Source organism: Hevea brasiliensis, chromosome 5 (assembly GCF_030052815.1).
Source record: "Hevea brasiliensis isolate MT/VB/25A 57/8 chromosome 5, ASM3005281v1, whole genome shotgun sequence".
In the NCBI taxonomy this organism is placed as follows: domain Eukaryota; kingdom Viridiplantae; phylum Streptophyta; class Magnoliopsida; order Malpighiales; family Euphorbiaceae; genus Hevea; species Hevea brasiliensis.
Window position 1 is genome coordinate 111519342 of NC_079497.1, and position 14399 is coordinate 111533740.

The window sequence follows — 14399 nt, forward strand, 5'->3', positions numbered from 1 at the left end:
TCGGAATCTCATTGGGCAGAAATGAGAAATTCTGGTGGTTTTTTCTCTATGGATAAAAAGGAATTATATTGTTGGAACTTTTCAGACAAAAGAACAAATGAATGCCTGAAAAGCAATAGGTTATTGGCTATCTTCTCCTCTTAAGGGGCAACTCATCTATTTGTCCGTTAATTTTCAGAGTATTTCTTACTTATATTTCACTTTATTCCTTTCACCCTAATTAAAATATTAATTCTCTTATTTATATTATTTAGTGACATAATATTTATATTAATATTTAAAAATTAAAGAAGTTAATAAAAAGTTATTATCTTAATTTTTAGAGATTGAGAGAGGTTTTTATCGAATACTTTTGCTTTAAATTTCTATATAAACAGTTAACCGCTAACAACTACTATATAACCGCTATTAAAATAAATAACAGTTACTAGAAAAATTAATATTATCAAACAGGATCTTAAGGTAAACACATCTAGTCAATTATCTAATTTTTATTTTAATTAAAATCACATGAGTCCTATATAATAATACATATAGGTGGTTTTCTATTAATTGAGTATTTGTGCACATTGGTGAAATTTCCTAATTTTCATTCCTATGCTATTAAAAGAAAAATCCTATTAAAAAAGTAGTAAGATAATAAATATCAATATTAATACATGTTAAGTATTTAAGGAAACAATACAATTTCAGAAAATTGAGACTAATAAAGCAATAACACATTAAATTAAAAAAAAAATACAAATTTCTACTGAAATTGGTAAATCTGATATGAAATGTTAATCCCGATATCTTTTATCTTTATGGAGTCAAGCACTTAATTTTAGATTTATGCATTAATTATACAATAATTAATTTCTTTTTTATATAATTGACTTCGAATATGATTGGAATTTAAAATTTCATAATCTAAAAATAATTTAATACTATAATAAATTAAACTATTCTTTAAAAAAATTGGAGGCTACCACTAAAAAACTTTTTTTTTAATAAAAAAAATAAAGAAAACAATAAGCCATACATAAAAACCCTTCAATTACGCTCTTGTTCATCCTACTGGTCTCTTCTTTGTCTGTGTCATTCTCAAATCCTCTTTTTTATTCTCTCTTGGTTACTTTCCCTTTTTTCTTAACAAATCTTTATCCATTAATGGAGCTTGAAGTTTCATTGCTTTTGGAAGCTCACCATTCCATCTATTTCTTTCTTTTATTGGCCATCATAGCTTTCTTTCTTTTGTCTCTCTTACTCTACTTACTGAGATTAAAGCTCTGGTGCAACTGTGAGATATGCGACGCTTATCTGACCTTGAGTTGGACCAACCAATTCAATAATCTTTGTGATTGGTATGCTCATCTTTTGAAGAACTCTCCTACCAAAACAATCCACATACATGTTCTTGGCAATACAATCACAGCCAATCCAGAAAACGTTGAGTATATGCTCAAAACGAGATTTGATAATTACCCAAAAGGGAAACCTTTCTCGACCATCTTGGGTGACTTTTTGGGTCGAGGCATATTCAACGTTGATGGTGACTTGTGGAAGTTTCAGCGAAAGATGGCAAGTCTCGAGCTGGATAAGTTCTCTATAAGAGCATATGCATTTGAGATCGTTCGTTATGAGATTGGAGATCGCCTTATTCCACTGTTATCATCAGTTTCGGGCAAAGAAGATGGAGTCTTGGATTTGCAAGACGTGTTTCGAAGATTTTCTTTCGATTGTATTTGCCGATTTTCGTTTGGGCTAGACCCCAGATGCTTAGAGATTACTCTACCCATGTCAGATTTCGCTTATGCCTTTGACCTAGCATCGAAATTGTCAGCCGAGAGAGCCATGACTGTGTCTCCACTTGTTTGGAAGATCAAACGGAAGCTGAATTTAGGGACGGAGAAGAAAATGAAAGAAGCTATCAAGTTGATCAATATTTTAGCCCAAGAGGTGATAAGGCAAAGGCGTAAGATGGGATTTCTATCTCACAAGGATCTTTTATCTCGCTTTATGCATACTGTGACTGATGAGACTTACTTGAGAGATATCGTCATAAGTTTCCTCTTGGCTGGCCGAGACACGGTGGCTTCAGCCTTAACCAGCTTCTTCTGGCTGCTGGCTAAGTACCCACAAGTAGGATCAGCAATTCTGGAAGAGGCGGATAGCGTTCTTGGACCCAATCAAGAGCTCAGAAGCTATGAACAAATGGGAGATCTCCATTATTTACAAGCAGCAGTTTACGAGAGTATGAGACTGTATCCTCCTATCCAATTTGATTCAAAGTTTTGTGAAAAAGATGATATTTTACCAGATGGGACTTTGGTGAGGAGAGGAACTAGGGTTACTTACCATCCATACGCTATGGGACGGATTGAAGAACTCTGGGGTCAAGATTGCTTAGAATTCAGGCCAGAAAGGTGGTTGAGAGATGATGGCACATTCTTCCCTGAAAACCCTTATAAGTATCCAGTTTTCCAAGCAGGACTAAGGGTCTGTTTGGGGAAAGATATGGCTTTACTGGAGCTTAAATGTGTGGCTATTTCATTGCTTCGACGATTTCAAATCCACTTAATGACCTCATGTCACACTCCACGTTTCTCCCCAGGGCTGACAGCCACTTTTAGCGGTGGGCTCCCGGTTTTGGTGCGAGAAAAAGAACCTTATCAATCATCATAGTATTGCTCTATCTTTCTCTCTCTCTCTCTCTCTCTCTCTCTATGCTTAGCTACATCTGTACAATTAATCATTTACCTGTGTAATTAAATGTGATCCTCACATTGCAATTATATGGTGTGGACATTGATTAGCGCATCTGCCAATCAAGTTGATGACGTGATTCAATGGCCAACATATGTATATGTGTTTAAGCACCATTAGTACCTGAATGTCTGGTTTTATGTCAGCAGGATTTGGAGTTTTTATCTACATCTCTACAGTTTTCAAGTGATCCGCTAGCCCATTTCTTACTGTGCAGATGTGTTTTTTTTCCTCTTCCTTGGGGTGCTATAATTAGTTTATCTTTTTTTAGGGCATATGACCAAAAGGTTTCTACTTTCTACTGTGTTAAAGTTCAAACATTGATATGTACTTGTACTTAATGGAAGTAATTTGTGCTACTTCTTTGGATTGTTGCATTTTGACTTTTTCAATGCAGAATTCCTGATTGTGATATTTCCTGTAGTACATAATTTTTTCTCTCACATGCGTATGAAATTATTTTTTATATTTTAAGAAAAAACTGAAATTTTATGAGTATGAGGTAAACTATTTTCTAATGCACCTCATGAAGTATATATTTTAAGAATTTCTGTTTAAATATATGTGTTATCTTGTGTTTTAATGACTTCCTTTTGTGTTAATTAATGCATTTTTTAAACTTTGCTACTCAAATATATGTAATTGATGATGCTAATTACTATTAGCCAAACAGATTTTATAATTCATCTTCTAGTTGGACTTCATATTCATATTCCATATGAGCCTTCCATGAATAGATCGTATCATGGCTAGCTAATTCATGCGTGATATATGAGCCCCTCACAACAACAACAATATCACTCCCTCACACAGATTAGAAGAAAAACCTCACATGCAAGTTTTGATATGCAAAAACCAACCCCAAAAGACAATATTGCCAACCAGAGAAGGGGGAGGGCAGAATGTATTTTCTCCTATAGGGAAAGTAGCTTTGCCTGCCTGAAAAGGGCAGGGGAAACCTCCGAAAGTTAGTAAACTTAACGGTAGCCGAAGAGAAAGGGAAAGCTAAACTAGAAAGAGTTTCTCCCTCTAAAAATAGAGAGAGACTAAGTTTTTTTTCTTTTTTGAGCTAGCTCTATTGCGAATTTAATTGAGTATTGTTGACACATATAAAAGACAAAAAAAAAAAAAAAAAGAGAGAAAGAGACAAGGGGGCTAGCGTTGCTGACTAACAAGGCAAGCTGGAGCCCAAGCTATAAAGGAGTTTCTTGTTAAAAAGAGGACGAAAAGAAAGAAAGTTTATAAAAACAATTGTGATGGAGTAGTAGGACAGTTAGTTGAGGAGCTTAAATTGAAGTAGGGTACAACAGTTTTGGCACAGTTTTTGGAGATCCACAAGGACCTACAGTACCCCATGTCGGCCCCTGGATAAGCAAAGGTGTCTCACATGTGTTCACTAATTTCTTATTTCTTTAATTACGAAAAAAAATTAATTAATATTTGATTCTGTTCCATACATTTGGTGTAATCGTGGCCGATTATTGATCTTTAATTCAATATTTTCATATATACAATTTCGATTTTAGAATTTTGGGATATGGGAATGTTGGATTTTGTAAGATTTGATTTGTTGTGTTGTTTATTCCTAACGTATATTCCAAATACATTTGTCAGGTCTAATGTTAATGGGTTTCATTTCAAATGTGTTGTTAATTTTTTAATTAATTTATTAATCACAATTAGCAAACTATTAATCAGGAACATATTATCCTTATCCCAAATTAATGTGAGATATTAACACACTCTCTTCATGCTCAGATTAAATTTGAAGCCTGAAACACTTATAGGAGGCTCAAGCATTGATAAAGGAGACTCTAGACTCTGATACTATCTTAACTAAATGGATTAAGCCTAACCTACTCTTAAAAGTTAGTTAAAGGGAGGAAGAGTACCCAGAATTTTATAAAGGGCTCATTATATGTCTCTATCAAGACCAATATGGAATATCAACATAAATTAATTAGCATGACTCATAATGACTTGGCAGCACTTATAATTTGTTCATGTCTTTTGCCAAGTACATACTTGGGTCTTTCGGGATCTCACATCGTGTGATGAAAGTGTGTATGTAAGATATATATGTTAGAATTATGACTCAAAATCTTAGTGAGATTTAGAGAGATATTTTCCTAATTTGAGTGGGAGAAATATTCCTTAATAAGATAGAGGAATATTTCCTACATAAAGTATAACTCTTATTTTAATGTTATTTCTAAATTGAGTGGGACTCCTAATCATGTTAGGATTGAGGGAATTAATACTATAAATAGGAGAATGGTGGAAATGTTTATTTGGCTTTTAGCTCATAGAGTGAGGCTATTGCCCATTGTAGAGAAGGGCCTTGCCAATTGCTGAGGATTTGGCTCTGCCTATTAATGAGGGACACTTGCTCATTACAGTGGAGAGAGGCTTCGACCTAAGGTGGAGTAAGGACATAAAATTTAAGAGGAAGAGATTCTTATCCATTGGTGAGAGAGCTCTTGTCCATATAGTTGAAGAAACCCTTTGTTGTGTAGTGTTGTAATAGTAAATATATTGGGTTATGTCTAGAGAAGACTAAGAGGGACTAACTAATATATTTACTATGAGTAGTTTGATGTTGTATGGGTTCTCTTGGGGGTAATTGAGTTGATGGATAGTATAGCTATGAGCTTGTAATGGTGATTTATTTTATTGATGATAGTGGAAGATGGTATGCCCGTGGATGTAGCCCTATGTTGAGAGGGTGGACCACGTAAATATTGACATTTTGTATGTATGTTTTGTTTCTTTACAATTTACATGCTTCCGTGGTGCACAACAATATAGAACCAAGAACTCTATTAAAATTTTCATGACTTTAACAGTGGTATATTCCTATCTTTGACTCGTGTGCGTGTATTCTACCTTTGACAAAAAATAAAAAAGTAATCGTCTAAGTGAAAACAAAAGAGAGGTAAAAGTCTATGGTATGGCTCTGATTGAAGTCCACGAGTGGGTTGGGCATGCCCACATCATATGGTGATAGTATATTTGGATTATGTATAACCAATGACTCTATTAAAATTGCTATGGTTTTAAAAACGATCTAGTTTTGTCTCTAACCCGTGTGCGTGTGTTTTGCCTTTGACAAAAAAAAACTTGGTACAATGTGATTATAATATACTTAATTAAATAATTTTTAATTTATCAAAAATAACAATTTAGTTATGGAAGACTTGCCTTGTAATATAAAATATTAAAAATTTAAATTTTAAGAGTTTGATTTAAAGATAATTTAGCTGATTAATTTCAATTCGCTCAACAAAAACTTCAAAATTTATATATACGTGTGTGCAGATTTTGCTGGCGTTACTTGCATAAGATTTTAATTATTGTGTGTGTATGATATTATTCATAATTATAGAGCTAGATTTGTGACATCCTCGCTTTAGATAGTCTGTACGTTCTACTGTTCCGATGATCAATGTTTGTCCGGACAGTCAGAATATCTGGAATTATATTTAAATTAGAGTGAGGAGTCATAAATAACCCAAATAATGACAAGAAAAATTAAGAAAAAAATTTAGAAAATGAAATGCAAAGAAGTTAAACGAGCTAGAGCTACAGCAATAGGTGACCTAATGGGAAGCGACTGTGAAGACAGTTAGCAACCCTAAATCCGTGGAAAACTCTGTGAAATAATTTTTGGGACTCCAGTGAAAAGTTATTGAGGCTTAGATGACTAAAGAATTCCAAGAAAATGCTAAGAAAATTTTATAAATCGGTACAAATAATTTTAGTTTATTAAGCAAAACAAAGGGCATTTTGGTCATTTCACCTTTAGAGATAATTTTTGACCAACTTGTCCATTTAAGTAAGTGAGATCTATGTCCTAAAATATGAATAAATATTGCTTAAATTTTAATTAAAAATGTTAAAAGCAAGAAGAAAAGAAAAGAAAATCAAATGAAAAATTAAATCTAATTATGACATCATGAATGATGTAATTAAAAATTCCTAGCCAATTATAATTAGACAAGCATAATTAGAAGAGATAAAAGAAAGCTAAAAGAGACAAATTTGACTAAAAATAACTCATCTTCTTCCTTTCCCATATGTTGGCCGAACCATACCCATTACCCTTCCACCATTTTCTTCTTCATTTCAAGCTTGATTCTCTTCAATTCCCACCATAAAAACCATAGCCCCCAAAATAAAAACTTGATTTAGACCTAGCTTAAGAGATTGGTGGCAAAAAGAAGAAAAATTGAAGATTTAGTAAGAAGAAAAATTATCACAAAAGGTTAGTGCTATAATCAAGTTCATTTCTTTCTTTAATCCTTGTTAGTGTAGTGAATTAAGTTAGATTCTTATGAAATTGAAAGAAGTTAATGAGTAGTTGAAAGATCCATTTTCGGCAGTCATGAGAGGGCTAGGGTTTTGATGGTTTAATTGTAATTAAACTTGTATATTAATGTTAATTGATGTGTATATTGAGTTAGATGATGATGTATATGTGTTACATGAGATTTACAAAACTTATAAATTAGGGTTTAGTATGAAAATTAAGAATTTGATGGTATATTGATAAATTGATGTTGTTGAGATTAATTATGGACTATTTGAAGTGCATGGAATATGATTTGAGGTTGGTAGTAGTGTGGAATAGTGGTATTAGGAGTGCTGTGTTTATGCAGAATTTTTTGGACCTTGAGTCCAATATGATTTTTAGGCCATAAGTAGAGCTGTGTTACTCTAATTGGTATGACACTAATTGGAGATGAAACCTAAGATAATTTGCTACATTTTTCATGCAAATACCCTACCCAGAAACTAAACCTAAAATGAACAAAACTTGGCTTAAATCCGGACAATCAAAATCTGGACCTGAAAAAATGACTATACGAACAATAAATGTTCAAATAGCCATAACTCACTTTAGGAAGATCAGAATGACCTGATTTTTAAACCATTGGAAAGTTTAGACATAGAAGAACATTTTCTATGAAGAACTTATAGCCCATTTCTGACCATAACCTATTTAAATTGCTAATAAAAAATTAGCTCATCAAAACTGTCAGAACCAAAATTACCCAGAAATTCTGGACATGAACTAATCCGGCTAGTTATGGTAAAAATATCATAACTTGAGCTACAAAACTCCAAATAGAGTGGTTCAAAAAGGGAAATAAATTAGAGACATTAAAAAATAACTTTGATGAAGAAAAGTTAGCTAAAATCCCACTGTAAATTAGTCCAATGGAATAATAATCTTAGGAGATAAAATCTGAAATTTTGAAAATACTTCTAGGAAGTTTTGAATTGTAATTAGCAACTAATGCCAACAAATTTAGAACCCAAAATAGGTTAGGATCATGTGTTTAGAATTTGTATTCCTATTATATATGAAATAGTCAACATTTGCATGAATAGTAATGTGAATAGTGACCACAATGACATCAAACCCGAACAACCAAAATCTAAATGACTTACACATAAATCATGTGGATAGGTAGATGGGACTTGTATTCCCATCACAAATAGAACATATAATATCTTAGTAATATAACTTGAAATATGAAATGTGATTTACATAAATGGATTGCTAATTGCATTAAATGAGGTAAAGTAGTCATTAGGACTTATGTCTCTATTGCAAATAGAATAATAATACATTGCATAATAAATGGCACATGAGAGGGAACAATGTAAATTATAAACCCTTGTTCTCATCATGAAAGAAAAAAATAATGTTTAAGTACAATGGTACATGAAAACAATTGATATTAATTGTGATTAATATGGATGATAAAATAAATGTATAAATTATGTAGAAATGTAATTTGGAAAATTTTGCTTTCATCATAACTAGAACTAAAATACTGTAAAATATAAATAGAACTTATAATGAAATAATAAAACATAAGAATACTTAATGGTACTATTGTGCTCATGTATTGCCTAGACACGTGTGTCAGATTGAATAGATTGGCATGCCAATAGAGGATTATTTGAGCAGTACTGCATAAGGCTTTATGCCCGCATTCATGGCTTGTATGTCCGATTATTCGTTACCATGGCTTTTTAGCCATATTGATTGCATACATGGTTGACGTTCTGTATTTTACGTCCTATGGTATGATGGCCCGAAACACCACAGTATCCAGTGCCAAGGACCTTGTAATGCCCTTACTATAGGTAGTCCGTATATTTTACTGTTCCGATGACTAATTTCTGTTCGGACAGTTAAAATGTCTAGAACTACACCTAGACTATAGTGAAGAGGCATAAATTGAAGAAATAAATGTTAAGAAAATATAGGAAAAATATAGAGAAAAAAAATAAATTAAAATTTAAAGAATTTATAAATTAGTATAAATAATAAAAATAACCCGATGAGCACCATGAAAGGCATTTTGGTCATTTCACCCCTAGAGGTGAATTTTGACTTAAATGTCAAATTAAAATTTGAAAATAGAATAATTAACATAAATTAATTTTATAAATTTGAATTTGGAAAATGGGAAGAGAAAGAAAAGAAAAGGAAAGAAAAGAAAAGAAAGGAAAATAAAAAGACTTATGGCATTTAAAAAAATAAGCTTATAAAAATTAAAAAAAAATTAAGTACAATAAAAATATAAATATATAAAGCACAAGAGACAAAACTCACTTACTTTTCTCTCCATCTTCTTCCCCACTCTCCCTCTCTCTTGCCGTCCGCCCTTGTGCTCCCTCTCCACCATTTTTGTCAAGCTTTCAAGCTTGATTTTCCAAGCTTCCACACACCAAAACTCAACTCCCTTTACAAAAAATACTCCCTACACCCTAAGGAAGCTATAGATACCAAAAAGAAGAAAAAAATTTGAAGTTTGGCAAGACACTCAAAAAGGTTAGTGTTCAAAACTCTTATTCTCTTCTTTAAGCATGAAAATCATGCTAAACCAAGTGAAGATTTACATGAAATTAAAAAGAAAAATTTGGGAAAGAAACCCTTGAATGTGGCAGCCCTAGAGGAACCATGAAAATGATGGATTTTGTTGGTTTTAGTTTAGTTAGGGAAGTTAATTAACAAGGTATGATATGTGTGAATTGATTTCATGGTTATATATGTGAATTTGATGTTTGAAATTAGGGTTGTACACTTGAAAGTAGGGATTTTGTGACATTTTTGAATTTGACATAATTGTGTTGAGATTGATAATAATAGAAGTGACATGTATGCTTATTTGGAGTTTGGAGAAGGAGGATATTGAATTTTGAGAGTGTCAAATTTTCTGCAGGTTGGGACTTAATGAGTCCAGTGTGTTTGTTGAACCCTAACTGACAATGTGTGACTCCAATTGGTATGAGGCCAATTGGAGGTGTTTTGGGACATCCAAACCTTCATTTTTCAAGAAGAAACCCTGCTCAAATTCTGTCAAAATCATGACCAATTCTCTGCCCAAACCTGGATGACCAAACATTGCCAACCCAGAAAATGACCAAATGAACAATACGTGTTCATTTGGTCATAACTCTCTCTATACTGGTCCAAATGACTTAAAATTTCATCAATGGAAAGTTTAGACATAGGGCTACACTTTTCATGAAGACCACTTAACCCAGTTTTGCCTTTAACCAATTTAAATTGTTAGCACAAGTTTAGTCACTAAAACTGCCAACCCAGAAAATGACCAAATGAATAGTATGTGTTCATTTGGTCATAACTCTTTTTATACTGATCCAAATGACCTAAAATTTCATCAATGGAAAGTTTAGACATAGGGCTACACTTTTCATGCGGACCACTTAACCCAGTTTTGCCTTTAACCAATTCAAATTGTTAGTACAAGTTGGGTCACTAAAACTGCCAACTCAGAAAATGACCAAATGAACAGTACGTGTTCATGTGGTCATAACTCTCTCTATACTAGTCCAAATGACCTAAAATTTTATCAATGGAAAGCTTAGACATAGGGCTACACTTTTCATGAAGACCACTTGACCCATTTTTTCCTTTAACCAAATCAAATTGTTAGCACAAATTTAGTCACTAAAACTGCTAACCCAGAAATTGTCTCAAAATACTATTCCTTTGGTATTTTGACCATAACTTGAGTTCTATAAACCCAAATTCAGTTATTCAAAAACTGAAATTCAAGTTTAAACATAGAGGAGCAATTGTTATGAAGGAAGCATGACTAAATAGATATCCTAACCTTAAAGATAACACATCAACATGAACTTAAAGAAAGGTTCATGGGAAAAAAATGCTATATAGGATAATTAAAATACTCATAAGGAAAATTAAATATTAAAAATGATATGAATATATAAATTAGGACTAATGTCCTATTAATATAAAATTAATGGTACCAATGAACAGTACTAGAAAATAGTAATAGTGAATAGTACTAAATTAATTAAAAATGTTTAATTGCCCATAGTATATCTAGACTTATTTATTTAGTTTGGATAAATTAGTATACCAATTAGGGACTATAGATAACAGTACTGCCTACCGACAAAATCATAAACTGACAATATATGTTTGGTATGATTGTTCTACAGGCTATATGCCTACTTACTGGCCATTGTGTCTACTTTATTTCTGGCTTTATAAGCCTGACAGCGGGTCTCGTGCCCGACAGCTGGCCTCGTGCCTGACAAACGTATACTGGATAGACATATGGCTATCTAACCAATATACACCCGTGCATCTAGCTTTTATAATTTGTTATAGATTTCTTGGGCATTGATAAAAAATTAATTAAGACTTAAAATACAATAAGTAATCATAAAAGATCTCGATAATGTTAATTGTTTCCAAAGAGTAACAAAAATATAAAAGACCCAGAAATTATAAGTTGCAGATATTATTTCAAATGTTAAATTATTGTTATTATAAATTGTGCACCACTAAGCGTTATGCTTAGCGCGTTGATTTTCCATCGTGTAGGTACGAGATCGATCTGGCGACGCAGATGCGGCACCGATGGTGTCTTGTGAGCTCTGATCAGATCTGCCATTGTCCAGAGTCACCTCACCGGTCTTTTGTATTTTGGTAGGGCCCATGTATAGACTAGTATTTTGGTTCATTATGTTTAGTCATGATGTAATTACTAGTTTATGATGTATTTCATTTTGGACTTGAAATGAAAACTTATAATTTATTATTTATGAATTTCCATATGAATGCAATAGATGAAAATTCATTTTGAGATCTCATAAATAGTTGTGAATGATATGGTAAAAGAGAATATGATATGGAAATATGTGAGATGACTATGAATATGTTAACAAGTGATAGTGGAACTCGCCAGATGCTAAGAAAACAGAGGAGGATCTATCCGAGTCTCCACAGAAATAAGATATAAAAAAAAAAAATCTACACATAAATTACCTGATTTAAATGACATTAAAATTTACAATAGACATGACAAGACAAGATAGGGTGCTCCGGCACTGAATGTGGTACTTCTTGCTCGGCTATACAATAGACGAGTAAGGGGCGTCACAGACCTGCTTATCCAGTTTAGTCAACCTGTCATAGGTTACTTGGGCAATGAAATAAATTAAGAATATTAGAAATTAAAATATTAAAAATTAAATAAATGAGTTAGAAAGACCTGAAATGAACTAGATTATCTATAAGAAATTATTTATTTGAAAGACCTGAAATGAACTAGATTAATATTAAAATTTATCTATTATAAAATAACTCTAAGAATTTTAATTGTTATGAAATGATCTAAGACAACCTAGAAAGTATTGAGGAAGTGATAAAAATATTAGTAAAAGAATTATAACATAAATAAACATTGCAAATATGTTTTACATAATAATATAAGCATAAATTTAACATTTTTAAATTATTTTTTTATTGTATATTTTTATTGTAAATTTATGAACTAAGCACCTCCAATGAGGAATAAACAAATTAGGATAAAAGATAGTTAATATTAGAAATTTTATATGAGATTAAATTAATTATTGATTATCCAAATCATGCTTTATTTCTATCTTTATTTGTATATTATTTGTTATATTATTGCACCACTAAGCAAAAATGCTTAGCGTGATAGATTGTTTCCTCGTGCAGGTACTGAAGATAAAGCCTAGTGGACATTAGACTGGGATTTTGGAGTCCGAATCTGCAAAGTGTCCAAGGTTGTCACCTCCTCAGCAATGCATGTAGATAAGGCCCATATAGATCATATTATGTATTTTGTATATTATAATTAGTTATTATGTTATAATATAAATTATGAATTGTATGTTGTAATGTAAATTATGGAATTATAATTAATTTGTATATCTTGTAAATTATGAATTTATGTTATTAGTTTGTAAATCATGTAAATTAATAAAATTTGAGAATTTTGATATGTGAATTGAGCATGAATGAATACGTATGAATGTTAGTTGCAAGAATTGCACGAGGGATGATGATGATGAGATTATGTATTATTTTATTAAAAATTTATATGAAAATTTTAAACTAAATAGCGAGACACTCCAAACGATAATAAAATATGGGAAATTTCGTCAGTTTCTCTTTAAAATATAATTTATTTTAAAATATAACGCGTTCAAAATTATTAAAAGAATAAAGGAAGATAAGACAGGGTACTCTAATACCGAGTGTGATATGTCTTGCTTGACTACACTTTAAACGGGTGAGGGGTATCACAAGATTAGTGGCTTCATGTGTTCTCTTCAATTAAACCTTTGTATGGTTACAATTTGTAATCCTAGCTAAAGTGGAGAGGCTTGTTATAATGTTAAGGCCCATTTATGACATTAACCCGACCCAATACAGGAAGTGATCATTTACCTAACTCTTTTGTTGTTTTGTTTTTTAATTTATTTAAATCCTTAAAATTATATCAAATAATTATATAAATTCTTAAAATATTTTGAGATTTAATTAAATCTTTTAACTTTTAACAAAAATTAAATAAAATTTTTCATATTTTAAAAATAAATCAAATAAACCTTTTATCATCTTTGAAATAAATAAATTCTTAAACTTTTAAAAATAAATAAAAAAATTAAATTATAATTTACCTCCAATATAAATTTAGTTAAAACCGTTTAGAAGATTTTTTAGTGCACTTAATTAATAATTTTACGCATCTTATTCAGAATATTCAGATAAATATTTATTATATTTTAAAGTAAATTAATAAATTATTTTTTATTAAATAATTCAAAAAACTTTTTTATAAAAACTATAACGAAAAACTTTTTAAATCATTATATAAAAAAAAAGTCTATTAATTTATTTTAAAATACAACAAATATTTACCGAGAGATGTTATACAACTTTATTTATGGCAACTTGCTTAACTTGTTGAGTATTCTAAACAAACTCCAAATTGATCCGAGTTTGATCCATATTTACTAAAATTATTTTTATACATTAGTTTAAACAAATTGTAATAAGTCTTAATAGATTATACTTAATCTAACTATCCAATTAATTCATGAATAATTGGATTTATTTCTAAAATCAAAATCGAACTACAAAGTTATGATAAATTCAAATCTCACAAATTTTATGATTAAAATACATCAAAGTTAAATTAAATTAAAAATTTAAAAATTCTTAATAAATAATTTTAGTTAATATTTTTTTAATAATAATTTAAATAATAATGTCAAATAAAGCTCAGGTATTTCTCTCCTTTATAATTAGTATAAGCAAAGTA

General features: G+C 31.0%; 1 protein-coding gene across 1 annotated transcript; it reads left to right on the forward strand.

The window, feature by feature from the left end:
* Positions 1-1010: 1010 nt before the first annotated feature.
* On the forward strand, positions 1011-3149 carry LOC110651803 (cytochrome P450 94C1). Its single transcript, XM_021807222.2, has 2 exons — positions 1011-2663; positions 2895-3149. Coding segments are annotated over exons 1-2 (1515 nt in total). The 5' UTR covers positions 1011-1149; the 3' UTR covers positions 2896-3149.
* Positions 3150-14399: the final 11250 nt, after the last annotated feature.

Coding starts and splice junctions, on each gene's coding strand:
- LOC110651803 (XM_021807222.2), top strand. CDS start 1,150: ATGGAGCTTGAAGTTTCATTGCTTTTGGAAGCTCACCATTCCATCTAT.